The sequence below is a fragment of the Myodes glareolus genome, chromosome 11, assembly GCF_982192425.1.
Source record: "Myodes glareolus chromosome 11, mMyoGla1.1, whole genome shotgun sequence".
Taxonomy (NCBI): domain Eukaryota; kingdom Metazoa; phylum Chordata; class Mammalia; order Rodentia; family Cricetidae; genus Myodes; species Myodes glareolus.
The window spans coordinates 36678388-36696245 of record NC_142036.1 but is presented as its reverse complement, the minus strand read 5'-3'; the positions used below and the strand labels follow the sequence as shown (position 1 = coordinate 36696245).

Genomic DNA, 17858 nt, shown 5'->3' with positions numbered 1-17858 from the left:
TGCTCACAGAAGGTAGACACACATGAGTACATAGATCATGAGGATAGATAAGGCTGAAGACACCACTGTGGCTTTTGCCACAAGGAGGGCATGCGTGGTAAGAGGGAAAAAGGAGATGAGGTTGGAATCATGAATGGTCATATGTCAAATGGCTGAAGGGCACATGATAAAGCTTATTTTGATAAAGACATATAGAAATGTTCTGCATTAAGATCTTTGCAGGGAAGTAATTTTCATTGAATTCACCTTTTTTCATTTTTAACATTTCAGAATCTGGTACTTGTTTGAAACATCAAAAATGAAGTTCTGTATCTAGGATTTGTATGGTGTACACCTTGATAATTGCCCCTATATCATCCCTCAGTTAATTCTCAAAACAATTCTACATTATAGATATTACAACAATAACATTTTACATGTAAAGAAACTGAAATTTAAAGATGTGGTAATACATAAGCTTTCTAGAGAGGAGAGATACAAATCCAGAGAACATACTAGTATATCCTCAGTGTGCATTTAAGAATAATCACAGGAGTGAAGAGTGAGTAAAGTAAATATTACATCCAGGTTATGTTTCATTAATTTCTAGTATTTCAGTTTTGTGATTGGCTCTTAAATGAGAAGTTAATACTATGAAACCCAGCAATACTGAAAACGTTCTGTTCAATTTTTTTCAGAACATTGTATTTGACTGTGGGAAGGAATGAAGATGTTGCAGTCATCCAGACCTCATTTTATTAATCCAACATTGATTCAAAACATGCTTGGTAAATTCATAAAGTAGGAAAGAACTTTAGAAGAAATAAGCTTCAGGCTGACTGTGAGGATGGAGAAAATACAGAAAGTGATAATATATGTCCTAATTATTGCATCAGATTTCTTCAGCATCATAATATTCCAATAAAAAATAGTCTCTTGATTTATATTTAGCATATGAAAGAACCATTCAGAGTTAACATATGTGCATGAAAAACATGTTTTCAGACAGCAGCAGATGGCAAGGAATAAGGACAGGGCCACTTAGAGAGCTAGATATAGAATTGCACCTTTGCCCAAATAGCTCAACTTCTTTTGTAAAGGGAGAAAGAAACATGCCATGCTCAGAAGAAGTGAGCTCTGTCAATCATACCAGGGTCTACCTAGGTAATGCACATGACTATTTATCTTGTTCTTCAGAAAAGGTAGTTCTCCACGGCTGAAGGAGCTAGTAGAGTGGATGTACAAAAAAATTCCCTTAGTTAATAATGCCCATGTGTTCTGGGTCTTTAAATTTCACTTCCTCCATCTGAGCAGTTTTCTGTTTCAAGAGATTAATTTCTTTGTCTTGACACACTAAAGGATCAAGGCTCACAGCATACAAATAGTTCCTTTTCTGCAGCCTAAAGGTGTGTTGTGAGGATTAATGAGATGGTGTTTATAATTGCATTCTGAGTTCTTTGGTTGAAAGGCACTTTATAAACATAAGATATTAGCTCTTTGTTGAGGTCCATCCATCCCTTACAAGTGATTGAACATTTTCGATGCCCTTTGGGCAGTACACTTACCCATTTGACTCTTAAGAAAGCTGTTTGGGGAAAGCTCCAGGAATGTGGCCAGAGCCACATTCAGAGAGTTCCCTGGTGCTTTTTCTTCTGTGTTATATATTTTCTTTGAAACTCACAAAGTGTTCCATGGGGGACACGGCATGGCAAGAAAACTGTGAACTGCCCTGCAACGGAAGCTACCAGCATTGATTTCCTTTTGCCACCAGCTGTAGTCCATATGCTCAGTCTCCAACTATTCATTAGGCTCACACTCTCATTTTTTTAGTGTTGACAGAGCAATAAAGAAAACTTTTCTTTCCTCATTCCTGAGCTCAAAACAAAATGCCAAAATACCTCTGGCATTAATTTTATGCAGGTGAATGTTGTTACAGTTATTCCTATCAGCATGGCTACGTTCTTGACAACACTTCAGATGGTATTAATAGTCTACTTGCAGAAAAGCATTTTATGCCAGTCCGGTGCAAATTGCCAGAACCTTTAAGATACTCCACCTCAACTCAGTGGCACTAAATCATCATTACCTGTGGCTGGGCCAAGAAATCACATTTGTCAGTGCCTGAATTGCTCTTTTACTTTCAGTGGTTTTAGAAACCCACTTTGCTTTGGAAATGGAGTTAGCTGAATATATTTTAGAAAATACAGAAATATAGACAGCAAGAGCTGGCGATTCAGAGGGACATTTCCAATGTTTTACTTGTTTTATGATCAGTTGTTCTTTGGGAGTCCCAATGGGATATAGTCATCTTTTAAATGACAACTGATAAAGTTTGAACAACATGGACACAACCCCTAGAACTAGTGTGTTTTCTTTGGATCACAGGAGAAATAGGTTTTATTAATATTATTCTCACAAATAAATTTAGTATTTTCTACATATCAGTGATTATGTATATTTTACCCCCTGTAAGTCAGCATTAAGTCCTATGGTGAACTGAAACAGGATGAGTCTAATGATATGTGACTTCCCCAAAGCCATCAAGCTAATAAATGGTAAATTTATAACTCTAAAACAGAGATATCAAATCCCATAGCTTAAACTTTGACCCTTTATTGATTAGAGCGTTTGAAAGAAATTAACATTTTTGTCCTAACAACGTAGCCCATGTTTGGGTCAAAGTGCTAGACATAACTTTGTCTATGTAAGAATTACTGTTCTATGTAAGAATTTCCTTCTTGTATTCAATCAGTTATCCAGTTGAAGGATATTTTTACCTTTATTTTTATTTTTTTGAGTGTTTATTTATTGGGTCGATTAGCAGATTTCAAGTCCTCATCTTAAAGGGATACTGAGATAAACTGGGGACCAACTGGAAAGCCAGCATGTTTCGCTTATCTTACCTTCCTCTGACTCCATTACTTTCATCCTCAGAGGGTTAATCCCAAAGTGGCAACTGTGGGGTAGTTCTAGATGATGGTCAGTGCTGTGTGTATGAACCAGTTGGGCTTAGTGATTTGACTCAGAGCCTTCTGCTCTCCACAATATTATAATTTCACAGTGCATTTTGGACACGTCTCCAGAAGTCGAACTACTTGATATTAGTGTTAGTGACTGTCGGGAATCAATTGTATAAAAATCTCACTATCTTGTCCAGAGTGATAGAGAATAAACATGTGCAAATTCTATTTCAGGTAGGCTAAAACATCACTGTTTGTTTTCCTAAAATTCCATTCTAGGTAGATGTCAGAGTCATATAATTAGATTAAGTACTTATTTTAAGACTTCCTTATACAATTAATGGGTTTCTCCATGTGGTGAATAACTGATTTTTCTGTCAAATTAGTAATGTATATGTTGTATTTAAAGGACATTCTGACTGTTCATAAGGCCATTCTATCCTGAGTATAGCATAATTTTTGTTGAATAATCAATACTCTCTTTAATTGTCTTTACTAGTTGTTATATGACATGTACAACTTAGTATTGGTGTGTACTTAATAACAATGTATATGAATTTAAAGAGGTTTGTGCATCTCTCAGAATAGTCCTCTGTATGCCCTTCCATCAATCTATGGAATGGGGTTCAGGGCATATGATCTCATTCACTTGCATGTGTTTCTTCAACAGATTTTGCTAGTGTTTTAGATAAATTAAAATAAAAGCCAACAAGAACATGAAAAGAGACTAAGAACTGTGTTAATGTGGTGACTTAAATCGATGTGGTTTTCCAAATGGCCTTCCATCTCTCACAGCTTTTAACAGTGTGCTAGATCACTGTCCTAGGGGCCAGATGGTATCAGTCTGGCATGCAAGACTTAAAACATGCTTCTAAATGTCTTTAAAGCTGAGGTGGAGAAGAATGGACTCTCTCTTTATATTTTCAGAGCGGTCATAGGTTGATTCCAGCTGTGCTTTTCTCCATTGAGTACCCCAGAGCTTCCTCTCTTTCCAGCCTTTACTATGTCCCTACATGATATCCTACACTGCTTTATAGTTAAAGGAAGATGAATCATGAATGATGGGCTTTTTGAGAGAGCTAAGAACCCCATCTATTTGGAGAAAGTAAATCAATATAGCCAGTCAATTAATTAACTTGGTATCTAGACACCACTGACCATTTGAATTTTCAGTTGTTATTTCTGCAGTTGCCCTTCGTGTTAGTAAGATTTCCCATTTTATATTTCTTTTGAACTTTACTATTTCATTCCAGGGAGTAGAGTGAAAATCAGCACTGTGTTTAGTCACAGAGTCCCCACTGACGATTAATACAGAAAACTCAAGGCAGCAAAATTTATCAAAGGTGAACCCAGCACAACTGATTGCCGTTCCTCACTGTGGCATCTCATTGTGCTATGGTACCTTACAGTCTACACCTTTGCTGTCACCTGCTGGGTTAGGTGTGCAGATCCTTTTCAGAAAAAAAAAAGTACCCCTTTTCTATGAAAACACTGGAGAAGCTACTCAATTTATTTTGGACTAATAGAATACAAAATAACATTTGTCCTCCAACGACAGCAATCATCACGATCAATAATTGGAGTTATATGGAGCAGTTAAGCCAGTGTCCTTCATGATGGCTATATTGAGACAGTTGCTACACTTAGAGAAAAGCTTTAAATTATCCATGAAAATCCAAAACTGTTGATTATTCAGCTCCCTTTATCTACATTATCCCTCAATAAGTTTTTGTTTGTTTAGAAGTCCCAGGCAACAACCTAAGATCTTGAGTTGCTGGACAGGAAAGTCTCCAGTGAACCACAGCTGTCCTTTGATATGTTGGTATGTTATAATTTATGTAGTGGGCAGCTAGAGATCTACAGTGTGGGCTGGAAGCATATCTAGAGTTGCTTCCCATGAGCCATTGTTTGTTTGTTTAAATTCCAGGACAGGAAAGAAGACTCAAATGTTTAGAAGAATGTCTTCACTAGACAAGACTAAGGGGAACAACCAGCCTCTGATAGTACTACCCAGTATCTATTGGATTCTCTTACCTTCCCTCTCCAAGCCCAGCAATCAGGTCCTAGTTGTTACACGAGGCATCTTCTCAGACAGTGATAACTGCTTTGTTGCAATGGCTCTGTGACTGAAGTGCTATGGTTCACCTTTACTTACTTGATCTGATGTTATGCTACAGCCTAATGTTCACTCTGGCTTCCAGGCTTCTCTGTACTTTGCTCCCGAGCCACCTGTTCCAAAATTTTTATTTCCTTTTTAAAATATTAGTAATTTGGAATGAAGTTCCATGAATTTTAATACGGGGCTCTGAACCAAACATGATGTATTACAGTGCACTGGTTTTTACTAAATCAATGTGAGGTTGGCTGATGAGCTCAAACAGTTCCCAAAGCATGCCTTCATTATTTTGTTATCGGAAGTATATTCATTAGGGGTGTAAATCCACACCACCACTTTCCAAGTATCGCCTAATTAGAAGAACCACCCAGGAGTGGTAATAGCAGTTACCAAAGGAAGAGGGGCCGTGCCAGCAGTTAAACACAATGTTTGAGCCTGTAACTAATTTGATATTTCATGCTTGGTAGAAATATTCCTAACAGGCTTTTTGAATAGATTCATGTTCAAGACGACCCTTTCACAGAATAGAAAGCAGGGGAAAGGGAGAGAAAGAGAGTGAACAGCTGAGCCAGCATGTTCTAGCAATAATAAAGTGTAGGTGCTTAAAACTCTGTAAATGCTACATAGCAGTATAACTTCCTTTGCCTGAAGTTATGTTCTCTGTGGGTTCCATCTGCTTAAAATGCGCAACAGAAAAGATGGAGGTCTACTGTGCCACCTGTACGACTCAGCCAGTTTCACATAAGTACAGCAGCATCAGAGTTTTCTTTTGGAATAAGAAATCTCCCTTTAATCCAAGCTCCAGGGGGTGAAACAGGGGAGCTACCATAAGTTAACGCTAATCAGAAATACAGAGCCTTATCTCAGAAAACCAAACCAACCAGACAAACAAAGGAATGTAACAAAACCCTGAAAATGTTTTTTGGCCAGTCTCCCATGGCTGGCAGGGATTCCATCATTACCTCTGGTGCCTTTTTCTAGAATCCGGCATGTGCAAGTACAGATGCTTGAGAGGAGCAGAAGGGTACTTTGCTCCTAAATGAATCCCATTGGGAAAACAATGACTGAGGAGCTGTATGCTACCTTTTCATTGTGCAATTGACGTGGTAGTGGTAGTAGAATTATTCAACTCAATGAGGTCATTGAATTTCACTGGGACCAAGTCAGTGGTAGATGGAAGAAGGAGGAGATAGGGTGAAAATGTAATGAGATTTCTGTAAATAGCCCAACCGCTTACAGATCTATATCCCAAATCACGTGACCAAAACATGATGGAGCACTGCACAGTTGAGATCAATCTGACCTCAGACCCGTCCTCCGGGGGCAGAGCGACTTCAACTCCACCTCTACTAAAGATAAATTGATATCTATCTCTAAAAACCTTCATAAAACAAACTGAACACCTAGGATGTTTTTTTAATGACCTATTGACTTTTCAGATTGTTCTTTAAGCTGTTTTTTAAACTTTAAAGGCAACACTGATAATGAACGCCTCCAAATGGTAAAACAGAAAATCCCCTTCAAATATAACCGGCCTGTAGAGGAGTGGCTGCAGGAAAAAGGTAACGGTCGTTAAAACTTTCGTTCTAAAATCATTTGATTCTAAACCCTCATTTTTAAAGCCTGCAAATAAATGTTCCTTAAATGATAATCGCCTGCTGCATAAATGACTGTTTTAATTTTCATTATAATTTGTGTCAGCTTCCACCTGCCATATGTTGATAAATCATGCAATAATACATCGCCATTAAAACACAGTTAAAGGGACTAACATCTAGCCTGCTGCCCACATGACAGCCACAGACAACGAATTCCAGAAAACTCTTTAAAAGAAAGGGAGAGAGAGAGAGAGAGAGAGAGAGAGAGAGAGAGAGAGAGAACACTGGATTATGGCAATTTAACCACTGCATGACATTATTTGTTAATTTGTTTTAAATTACCTCTCACCAAAGCTTTCTAAAGAATTTTCAAAAGAACCTATTAAACTTACATCTTGAGGCTGTTTTGGCTTTACTGTCTCTAGCATAGTTAACCAAAAAACCAAACCAAACCAAAAAAAAAAAAAAAAAAAATCTTTGATCAACTCTTGTAACTTAAACTGCTTAAAACAGATGTTATACAGGAAGCAGTATGTGTTAACATTTGTTTTTAAACAAAGTAAAGGCTGAGAAAGAACAGATTTTGCCTCTAAACTCAGAGGCGAAAGTTTCTAGGCGAGATTAATTACATTCCAGTTGCTGCAGGAGACTAAAACGAAACAAACGTGTTTTACACTTTGGTGGTGTGATACCCTCGTGCATTCCTATGATGTTTTATGCAACGAAGTGTAAGTTGTTAAGGCAATGAGTTGGTAAGGGAAAAGTCTCGTGAAAACCAAAGCAGCAAGTTCTGATTTGCTGATGGAAACAACCACTCTGTGAATTAACAAGGGCAGCAGTTGGGAATCCTGGAAGAATTTTCTATGAGGTTTCTTTTGCTTACGAGATACCCAGTTATCTTTCGAGGAAGCCAATTTTCTTATCTCCAAGAAAATTAGAAGTCCTGTTCTTTCTTGAGGCAGTATAATCTAGCTCTTGCCTTGAGATCTAAAAGAACACCTTACATTTTGTAGAGATTTGACTGAGTTACATACGCGGAGTAATTGGGGCTATTACGTAATATACAAGCACCAAGACAAAAGACACTTGTATGTGATTTTCAGCTGGGTGAAAACTTTCAGACAGTCAGACATAGAAAACCCTTACCAAATCTTAACTGCATGCCCTGTTTTCAACACATGTGGTCTAATTAAAAATAAATTAAGAATAACTCTAAAAAGCAAATAATTTTGATTGTAATCAACAGCTCATAAAGTCCCTTTAACATTAAAGACAACAACTGCCTCACTTTTAAGACAGAGAACTAGATGCATGTCGGAGTCTCATGTGCCTGAGAGAACTTTTGTGTTTCTTTCAATTTTGTGTTAATAGTATTTTATTTTATACCATTGCCTTTTGAAGTCTAAGTTTAATAGCATGCCAGGCATTTTCATTTGTATAAACCATTATAAAGCGGTTAGTAGGCTTTTAATTTTCCTTCTGACAGCTTCATTAGCAGCTGGCTTTCGTGTAAATAGAAGATCTTGTACACATGTTGAGTGCTGGGATGGGAAAGGGTGGTTGGGGTGGGGGTGTCTTGGCTTCTTTATTCAATATATATGTAAGATAGTATGTACATGTTATTGAGCAACTTATTGCAAACTGCAAGATTATCTTTCCTACTGTTCTTCCTGAAATTGTTCTTTTTGTAATCTGGTGAGTAGCATCTGTTCTCTTTACCTCTTCCTCTGTCTAGACAGCTTCACTTACAAATGGAATGGAAAATTTGCACTGAAAGACCTTGTTTGTGACGATGAGTATGTATAAAGGGTAAACAGATAAATAGGATGAACAGACAGGTGCAATCAGAAGTACATGGAGTATTGCTTTGGAGTTACTTCTGTCATTGGGGAGGAGAGCGGGGTCACAGCATTCCCAAGTCTGTTTGCTGGCTGTCTGCTATTGACTGACTTTCTGACCTTAGACAATCCACTTAACCTCGTTGTGTCTCAGATTTCCCATATGAGGAGAGGAGAAATAATACTGCCTATTCCCCCAGGGTATTCTGAGATTTAATTAATTAGTCTTTGTGCAACACTGACTAGAGACGTGCAGAGATTTAATCTAAGCCTATGTGAACTTGGTGTTAAAATGAAACAACAAATATTAGCTTCCAAAAGGATGTGCATCTCAAATGAAACAAACAGTTACAGGCTAGGAATACCGCCCTGGTGTTACTATCAAATTTCATGTTATTGCTGGTAGAACAACTCTCAGATTCCAAAAACATATGCATATATATTTGTAGCACACATTTATTCAAATGCATATGTATAATGATATTTTTATTCTAAAAATTACACATTACCAAAAACAACAATGAGAATGATTTCAGGCATAGATTTTTTGAAGCATCTTGGGCAAATGAAAAAAAAAAACCACAGAAACTTCTCCTGTCAGTTCTGTACATCCTTCGTAAGGAGAAGGTACTGAAACTGTTTCCTCATGATTCATGATCTCCTGTGCAGCTAAAAAGAGATGAGTTAGTGGCAGGAAGACATGGGAGGAGACCAAGTACTCTTTTCCTACAGTGGTTTCTGGCTTTGTTTTTAACCACCTAGAAAAAGTACAGAGGCCTGGGGTAAGGTTGTGAAACAAAAGGAAAAAGATCTAGCCTCCCAAGCAAATAAGCTAACAAAAACCTTAATGCACTTCCTATGGCATAAAGAGAAATTGAAACTTGGATAGCCCCCTTCTCTGTCTCACCCACCAGTGAAGTGAGTGATCGGGTCTCCATAGCAAGGCAGTGATAACCTAGAATAAACCTACTCCTCAGTCTAATGGCCTCAAACATGCCCTGCCTTTACTCATTCTCCGGTCATTCTTGAATAAGCAATGACCACTTTATGGAGTGAACTATAGAAAACAGAATGAAGGCAATCCATCATTTCCACCCAGTTTATTGCAGTTTGAATTTCAATTTTCTCTGACTGTCTTTTTATTTTTAAGTGCTGGCAACATGAATCTTCCCAAGAAAGTAAGATTAGGAACATTATAAGAGGTTATTGTTATGAAGCATTCCAAGGATATTAGAATAAAATCTATATATAATCAAGGTTATTCAACCATCAACTAATCATCAGTGCTGGACTACATAGGAAAGAGAAAGGGAGGAAGAGGGGGAGAGAGTAAAACAGAAAGAGATAATGTCATAAATAAGAAATAGTTGTTCATATATAAAAGATACCTTGCATAGAGGCTATCTAGTTTAAGATACTAAAGTTATATCCTGGAGATCCCCCATTATACACTTTCTACTAAATCAGTATGTTAATATGCTTGACATGCTGATATGAAGTTAAGTAAAAATTATTCTCCGCATTCATTATCCCATTTCTTTTACAGTAAGTGTATGGCTCCCAAAGAAAGAAGTGTGAACTCCAGCCCATTACCTTGCACCATTGTGCATTGAACATGTTACATCTTGTGTGAAGGGAACAGAGACAAAATTATACAGCTGGGCCCTAGCAAATTCTGTTATCATCAAAGTATAAGATTCCTTTTCCAAGATCCTTATGAAGTGTAAATCATTTCTACCCTAATAAAGTCCCCCTCCTGTCTAAAAGCAGAGTAGTATTATTTGTAAATCATTCAATTAATAACCCGTAAGTATTGACCAGATCGTAAAGCTAACACTTTTCTGAAGAGTCTGCTCTGGAAATACGCGGTGTCCTTTTTCTTTTATTCCAGATCTTCCAGTAGTATACACCGAGAAGGTATGCCCATAATCCGTTCCAGAAATTCAGGCCAGTTGCGCATTGTGTAGACCTTAGCTTAATATATTAGTGATAAATGCTGAGAACCCAAACCCTGCAACGTACCTCTGTTTATATATTGAGAGTTTGAAGGTGGAGAGCATACATGTTTTACCAAGCAGGCATAAGTAGCAGACAGTTGTTTTCAGTTACTTACAGATGAAATAATCTAGGTGATTAGATGAAGAATTACTAGATTTGTTGATCCCTGACTAAAGAATACTCCAGAATGGATGTATCTAAATGTACAGTTTTCCCACCTCTACTCCCTGTGGGAAAACAAATGGAATTAATCTAAAGCGATAACATGAAGGAAGGTCTTAGCATGCTGCTGTCATGATAGATTACAATGAGGCTTGAAAATCTGTTTCTATCCATGGAAAAGACCGAGTTTGACTTAGAAAATAAGTAGAAATCTTTGAAAATAAGCCTAGCTTGTTGAATGCTCCATTCCAAACGGCTCTGCCACAAATTTTTTTCTGATAGCTTTTTTTTTCTGCCACAGAAGTAAAACTGGAACCCACAGAAAACCTGAAATAAGATTAGATATTGATATTTTACAATCCATTGCCCTGACTCTACATCATTCAAGGAAGTTTTTAAGTTATTTTCTTTGCCTGTACCCATCTGCCTTTTATAATTCATTTTTACTGATTAATTTTATTATTTGACAATTTCATTCCTGTACATAACATATTCTTATTACTCTCACCATATCGTCTTAAAACTATTTTAGAATTACCTCATCCCCACCTCCGTTTCCATTCTGGAAGCTTTTTCAATGCCTAATTACTCCCCCATCTTAGAGAATAATCTATTGACTGATCAAACCTCCCTCCAAATTATACATCTATCATGATGCTGTTAAATAACAAATGCTGATACAATATTACTCACTGTGAAGATTTATGGAAAACTATGCTCCTGGCAACTAGAGTGTCCATTTTTATAAGCATTCAATGAATTCGATCCTCTTAATTGCAGTTTAATTCCAGTAAATTTCATTTAATTACTAAATCTAATTTTTAAACTCAGTGCTCTAAATCACCTCTTTGAGGTTTTGTTTGCTACATATCATTCTTTTCTGTTATCATTATGTTACCCCGTAGCTTAAAATCAGAGCACTAGACATCTTTGATTCATTCTGGTCATGAGCTGAAATGGATGTTTCTGCCATCCTCAATTATTATCTCAGGAGACTGTTAACACTGCTCCTGTTTAAACCAAGAGGTCTTCCTCCTTAGAATGGGGCAAATACTCAGTTCTTCTGGTAACTTAGGATTTTTATCTAGACAGTGGAAGAGATAATCATTATGAAATGTTACTCACCGATCTCAGTAATGAGTTTTTCCTGTAAATTTTATCCACTTCAGTTGTTCAGCGAAGCCTAATAGATGCCTGCTCCATACAGAATCGGTAAGACAAGGAACAGAAATGTATGGGAATAATAGTATTTCCTCCACCTAATTCACTAGGCCGGCAGTTAACCATCTTCAACACCCAGGCGCAAATAGCCATTGGAGGAAAGGACAAAGGACGCCTCTTCCAAGGCCAGCTCTCGGGGCTCTATTATGATGGTTTGAAAGTTCTGAACATGGCTGCTGAGAACAACCCTAATATTAGAATCAATGGAAGTGTTCGGCTTGTGGGAGAAGTCCCATCAGTCTCGGGAACAACGCAGACGACCTCCATGCCCCCTGAAATGTCTACCACTGTCATGGAAACCACCACCACCATGGCTACAACCACCACCCGCAAGAATCGCTCTACAGCCAGCATTCAGGTAAGTCTCTCTTTTGTTATGATATTGTTCTTCTTTCTTGACTTTGCAGCATGATTGCTGTTGTCAGAGTCTTGGTAGTTAAGGACTTTGTATTACTGTCTGTGAAGGAAGGATGAAGATATTCGTGGTAATGAGACCTAAGACTAGAGAAAGTGTAAGCAATAACTGAGAGAATTAGAGAAGTTCTGTGGCATTCATGAGATAATGCTTATTATCCCTTCCATTTATCACTGAAATGGAAAAGCTATTGTTCAAAATGAACTACAGACTACACTTTACAAAACATCCTTCTCCTCTCATTGCATTAGATTTTCTTTTCAAATAGCAGAAAGTGGGAAGGGATAAAGAAAGGTGTGTTACCATAAGCAAGTCTGTACCCTGGTTCAATTCTATTTATATCCTTCAGGTATATTTGGTAGAATTTAGAGTGCTTATTATTAAGGTCAATGGCTATCATTAAATCAAGGACAATTAAAACAAGAAGCTCAACCACTCCTTGTTAATAATAGTCTTTGTGTTTGACATTAAGTCCTAATTAATGGCTTGATATTTTGGGTCCATTTTTTTACTTTATTTGATTAATATACTGATTATATTAGAAAGTGTAAAGGATTGATTTCAGCTAGGCAGAAAGTTCTTAACTTTGTGGTGAGGTTTTTATTTACTTGAAAGAAATGATATACAAGCTAAAGCTTAATACTTAGCTAACTCCCTTGGCAGTTCATAAATCTAGTTAGTAGGTGGGTAGGAGGTTAATTGAGTTATTAACCTTAAATGCTTTGGCATCAAGGAAAGCAACCCAGTGTTTGTGGAAATCACATTACCCTGGCGAGTTATTTGTAAAATCAGTAGATTCGTACTTGTCTCTTTTGCTTCTCAGTTTTCACACACGATTCAGGAGCGCAGTAGTCTCTAAAATCCCTTTTACAGTGGACACGATAAACAGACAGTGAATCATTAATTAAAACTCATCCATATGTTTTTATCTTTCGAAATTACGCCATGTGACTTAGCTGTGTGGAAGCATGTTGTGTTTATTCTTTCTCTTCGAACTTGAGCAAAAACCCCAGACAGCTTCTTTCGTGGCCCCTAAGAACAATTTGAAGCCGTGTGTTCTGGTGATGCTCTCAGCCCATTTTATGTGTGCTGCTAAGAACCTGGCTGGCAGAGCAGTCCTATAATCATGGGTGCTATTCCATGCATACCTACGCACATACTTGAAAGAGAAAAATAGTACTTCTTCACTGATATTACAGCAATAACTCCTGACACCTCACTCCACTCACTGGGAAAAAGATAAAAGGCAATATATATTTCTATTATGACTCTCTATAGTTCAAGCACAGATCTGTTTACTGTTGGTAAAAGGATAGTTCTGTTTGCACAGGTCTTGGCAGATCTGGTGTGTTTCTGTCAGAGTATATTCTCTTAGCTCTGTGGGAAGCCAAAGAGCAAATGGCTTTTTCTCCATAGGAATGGTTGATTCCGCAGTCTGTTTTAGGGCCAAATTTTCGCTGACCACAAGTGGATTTAATGCTACACAGGGGTTCTGGGAATTGCCTCAATATGTGGTAATCTTCAGCCATTGGTTTTTTCCCTTCTCACAGTAAATACACAAATTGGGGCAGATTGTTTGAGTTTCTAGACTCTTTCTACAACCTAAGAGAATCAGGGCTTCTGGACAGGAGTGGATTTCAAGGTGTGTAAGGCACGCTAGTGATTTACCTTTAAGACTGGGATGTCTCTTGGAGGAAGTAAGCACCTGGGACGCTCTCCAGTAGCTTCCCTCTGGTGAGTTGCTGTTCTTTCAGAGACTGGCGAAAATTGGATTACATCTTTACATGCTTTTCCTTTCTCCCTCCACTAAGGCTATAAAAATGGGTTATAAATCTGTTGACACTCTTTGTTTTTACGAGTTTGTAAATATGTACTCCTGGAGGAAAGCCAACAGCTTTACCGAATTGATTAGACTTAGGCCAAAGGATGCAGAAGCCCCAGGATTCTGTAAAGAGGAACTTGAGAGGATGGAGAGTGGAAGATTCTAGGTGCCTTTGTTCTCGCCCGCTAGCACCAGAGTCTTGCCCCGTACTTTATGAAAGCTCACAAACTTCATAGCTAAGCCTAGTCTAGCCTAAGTATAGTCTACAGAGTGCATCAAATCTACTCAAAGATTTAGGATAAGTCTTAGACGCTGGACATAGTGAAGACCATCAGACCCAGCAGCTTCAAATGCATCCAATGTATGACCCCTCCAATTTCCTTAGATAAAGAGGGCCCATGAAGCTTTGATCTCTGAGAGGTACTTCAAAAAAGAAAATAGGAAAGATTAAGTTTCATGCTCACCAGTCCGTCATCCAGTCTTCATCTCGAAAAAAAATCACATGCAGACCATTTTACAAGTGATGTTCTGTTCTTTGCTTTTCACTTTGATATCATCATTAAAGCTTCCTGTCCTAAAATGAGACTCTTCTAGGAGAAAAAACAATTAAGCATGTGTGACTACAAGCCTAAAAATGTCACTATTCACAAAGAAATCCCTGATTCCTACCTAAAGCATAAGCCGAGAAAAACTCATTTGAGGAGTTCATCTCTGATGGACCCTGGCCAGTGTTCACATCAGATCAAAGGGAAACTGGAAAGTGCTTTTAGTGCTCCTCTTCGCGCTGGATGAATGTGAACAAATCGTCTTTGAGTTGATACAGCTCTCCAATGCTCCAGTCTTTTGGAAGTAATTGGTGCTTTGATCTCAGCGATAGATCAGTCTGTTACTGATAGGAGTACAGACCTGCCTGTGAATGGCATGGACTGTGTGAAATTACTCGCAGCTATTGTGCCCAAGCAGCGGATCTTGACCTGATGTTAAAAAGAATGCTTCAAGATGCTCCCCTCAATGTAGAGGGGGGAAAATGTCAGCTAAAGTGCACATTAAGAAGCCAGGTGGGCAGATAGTAGCCTTCAATAAACGTCTTGTACTTACTAGATATTCAGCAAGCACTGAGTAAGTCTTACAAGATAGCAAATAAAGCCTGTCTTGTAACCACTTACTAATAGCAGAAGTACAATGCTGGAAATATGCTCTACTTCTACAATACTCAGGTTATGTAGACATTCTTCTGCTGGCACAACCATAATGCAATCATCTTGTGCTAGATAGCCTGGGCTTAATGTCCAGTCCATTCGCACACTACCTAAGGGATCCTGGGTAGGTAACAGGACATTTAAATTATTGTTGCTGAAAGCAAAGTCTTTCCCTTAACTCGATTACTAAAAAACAACTTTGTCATTTGAAATCATAATTTACAAAGTCAGATAGTGTAACATGAGGGCCGGATTGTTGGGGTTTCTGTCCCGCCCGGTACCCCACAACCAGCAAACCCCAAAGAAAATCACAGACAGGACTCCATAAGATTATAAACTGATTGGCCCATTAGTCAGGCTACTTATTAGTTCTCATAACTTGTGTTACCCCATTATCCTTATCTACATTAGCCACATGGCTCAGTACCTTTTCCAGTGGGGCAGCTTATATCTTTCCTCTCCGGTGGTCTGGGCAGAACTGTGGAGGGAGCTTCCTCCTTGCCAGAATACTCCCAGTCTCTTTGCTCCACTTCTACTTCCTGTCTGGCTTTCCCGCCTATACTGCCTGCCTGGCCAATCAGCGTTTTATTAAAATATGATTGACAGAATACAGACAATTTTCCCACACCAAGATAGTCATGTAGATGTGTCTCTCCATGGGGTACCAAGAATGTCCCTTGTGGTCTTCTTTAGCAGAGTGGCAACTCTCCGGGATCCCAGACAATCTTTTAATGGAAATAGAGCAGAAGCCGTCAGTTTCTCATAGCATGGGCCCGAACTGGGCTTGTGTTATTTACACCACAACCTATTGTTTTAAGTTTCCAGGCCTTTGCCAATATCAGGGAAGACTTGAAGACATTTACAATAATTATGAAAATAATCTTCAGGCATGTCCTCCGGGAAGTTTTCTATATTAACTGGTTTAGAAGGACACATCCTAGGTGTGTGCTGGATCTTTTCATCAGCTGAAAAGATGAATCAAAAGGTGAACACAAGCATCATTTTCCCCCACTTTCCGAATGTGAATGCACTGTAACCAGCTGCCTCATTCTCTCGCTGCCATTCCTTCCCCCACCATGATGTACACTGGAGCTCTGAGCCAACAGCTGCTCACCCTGTCTATATTAGTTTGTCAGATATTTCTGTCATGTCAACAAAACTACTACACAAAGTATATCATGCAGAGACGGACTGTGGGTGTTTTTATCAATCCTTATCATTGTTGTTGTTGTTAATTTCACCTGCCATGTATGTTAAACAATAACCTATTGAACAAAGAAGATGCTTCTATTGATAATAGTAGCTATACTTCAGAGCAGAGGTTAAAACTTTTGGGGTGGGAGAGTGAGATATTCAGAAGATTCCGAGCAGAATTTCGAGGTTAAAATTAATCCTGGAAAATCAAATAAGTCGGTGACGCCAGGAATAGACTCCACTGCCATCTCATTGCATACCTTGGACTCTTATTTCATTTTAAAATGCAACTTTCGAGTCCAGTGGGCTTTAAAATGTATGCAGTGTCCAGAAATCAACCTAATTCCACATATTTTAGGAGATCACAAAAATACGAATCTAGATTACTTGTATCATAGAGCTAATAGCCTAAAGCAGACAAGAGTTCTCAATGTCACTTCTAAGTCATGGTGTGTATCTGGAGGTTGGTGTATGGAATGGCTTGGAGCACCATCATAGATAAGATAGTCACAACACTAAGCCTTAGAGGGTGAGTGTGCTTGGGCAGGAGGAAAGTCCAGGTTTTGTGAGCTATGGTATAAGTCAGAGATGTGACATACAAAATTTCCAGGGTTTGAGGATCTTAGCTTAGAGCTCACCACCTTTATCTGGGAAAGGACCCAGAGGAGTGAACTGAATTGAATTCCCTGTGGCTATAGTCTGGGAATACCCTGAATATTTCCGTGGAAACATTTGGGGAGGGGGTGGTGCTACAGATCAAACCCAGAGCTTTGCTTGTTGTAGCCAAGAAGAGCCTACATTAGACTACATCCCCCAGAACCACGTGGGACCTTTGCCTATACAGGTGAGCAACTACAATAACACTGATTCTAAATAAAATGTAAAGACTACACTCAAGTTTCCTTGCCTCATTCAGGACTGAAGGAAAATATAAGTAGCAAGGGTCATTCACCACTCATGTTACTTTTAGTCTCTCCAGTTCAAATAGTCCCAGAAGAGAGGAGCAGGCCAAAAGGAAAATAGTTGCAAAAAGAAAAACATGTGTATCCTCTTATCTCTGGCCTCCAGTTTGAGTAGTTATCAATGAAGAAGAAGCTCGGTGTGTCCTGTGAAAATCACCATTTGGAATTGTTTATAGCTATTAGCAAGAAATGGATCGTAACCTACTTTTTGTATCCTAGGCATAGGCAAAGTCACCTTGACATTGGGGAGACTGTGTGCCACCAGATAATTGGCAGAAAATCATGATACTTAGCCTGGATTGAAAGTATCTATAAAAGAGTGGACTGGAGGACTATGAGATTTCATTCTTATCTCAAGTGTCGTCATGGCGATAATTGGATGGGAAATGCCTTT

At 38.5% G+C, this 17858-nt stretch overlaps 1 protein-coding gene across 32 annotated transcripts in view; it reads left to right on the top strand.

The window, feature by feature from the left end:
• The window catches only part of Nrxn3 (neurexin 3), a 1575536-nt gene that overhangs the window by 1423423 nt on the left and 134255 nt on the right, over window positions 1-17858 (top strand). For 20 of the 32 annotated variants that reach the window (XR_015004497.2, XR_015004496.2, XM_085697775.2 and 17 more), the window contains 2 exons: window positions 6528-6617; window positions 11923-12230. Coding sequence is in view for 30 of the 32 variants with exons in the window: in XM_085697775.2 (XP_085553901.1) it covers window positions 6528-6617; window positions 11923-12230 (398 nt within the window). In the remaining 2 variants the exon portion in view is untranslated. The remainder of the gene's footprint in view (window positions 1-6527; window positions 6618-11922; window positions 12231-17858) is intronic. The other 12 variants (XM_048449344.3, XM_048449343.3, XM_048449333.3 and 9 more) reach the window with 1 other exon arrangement.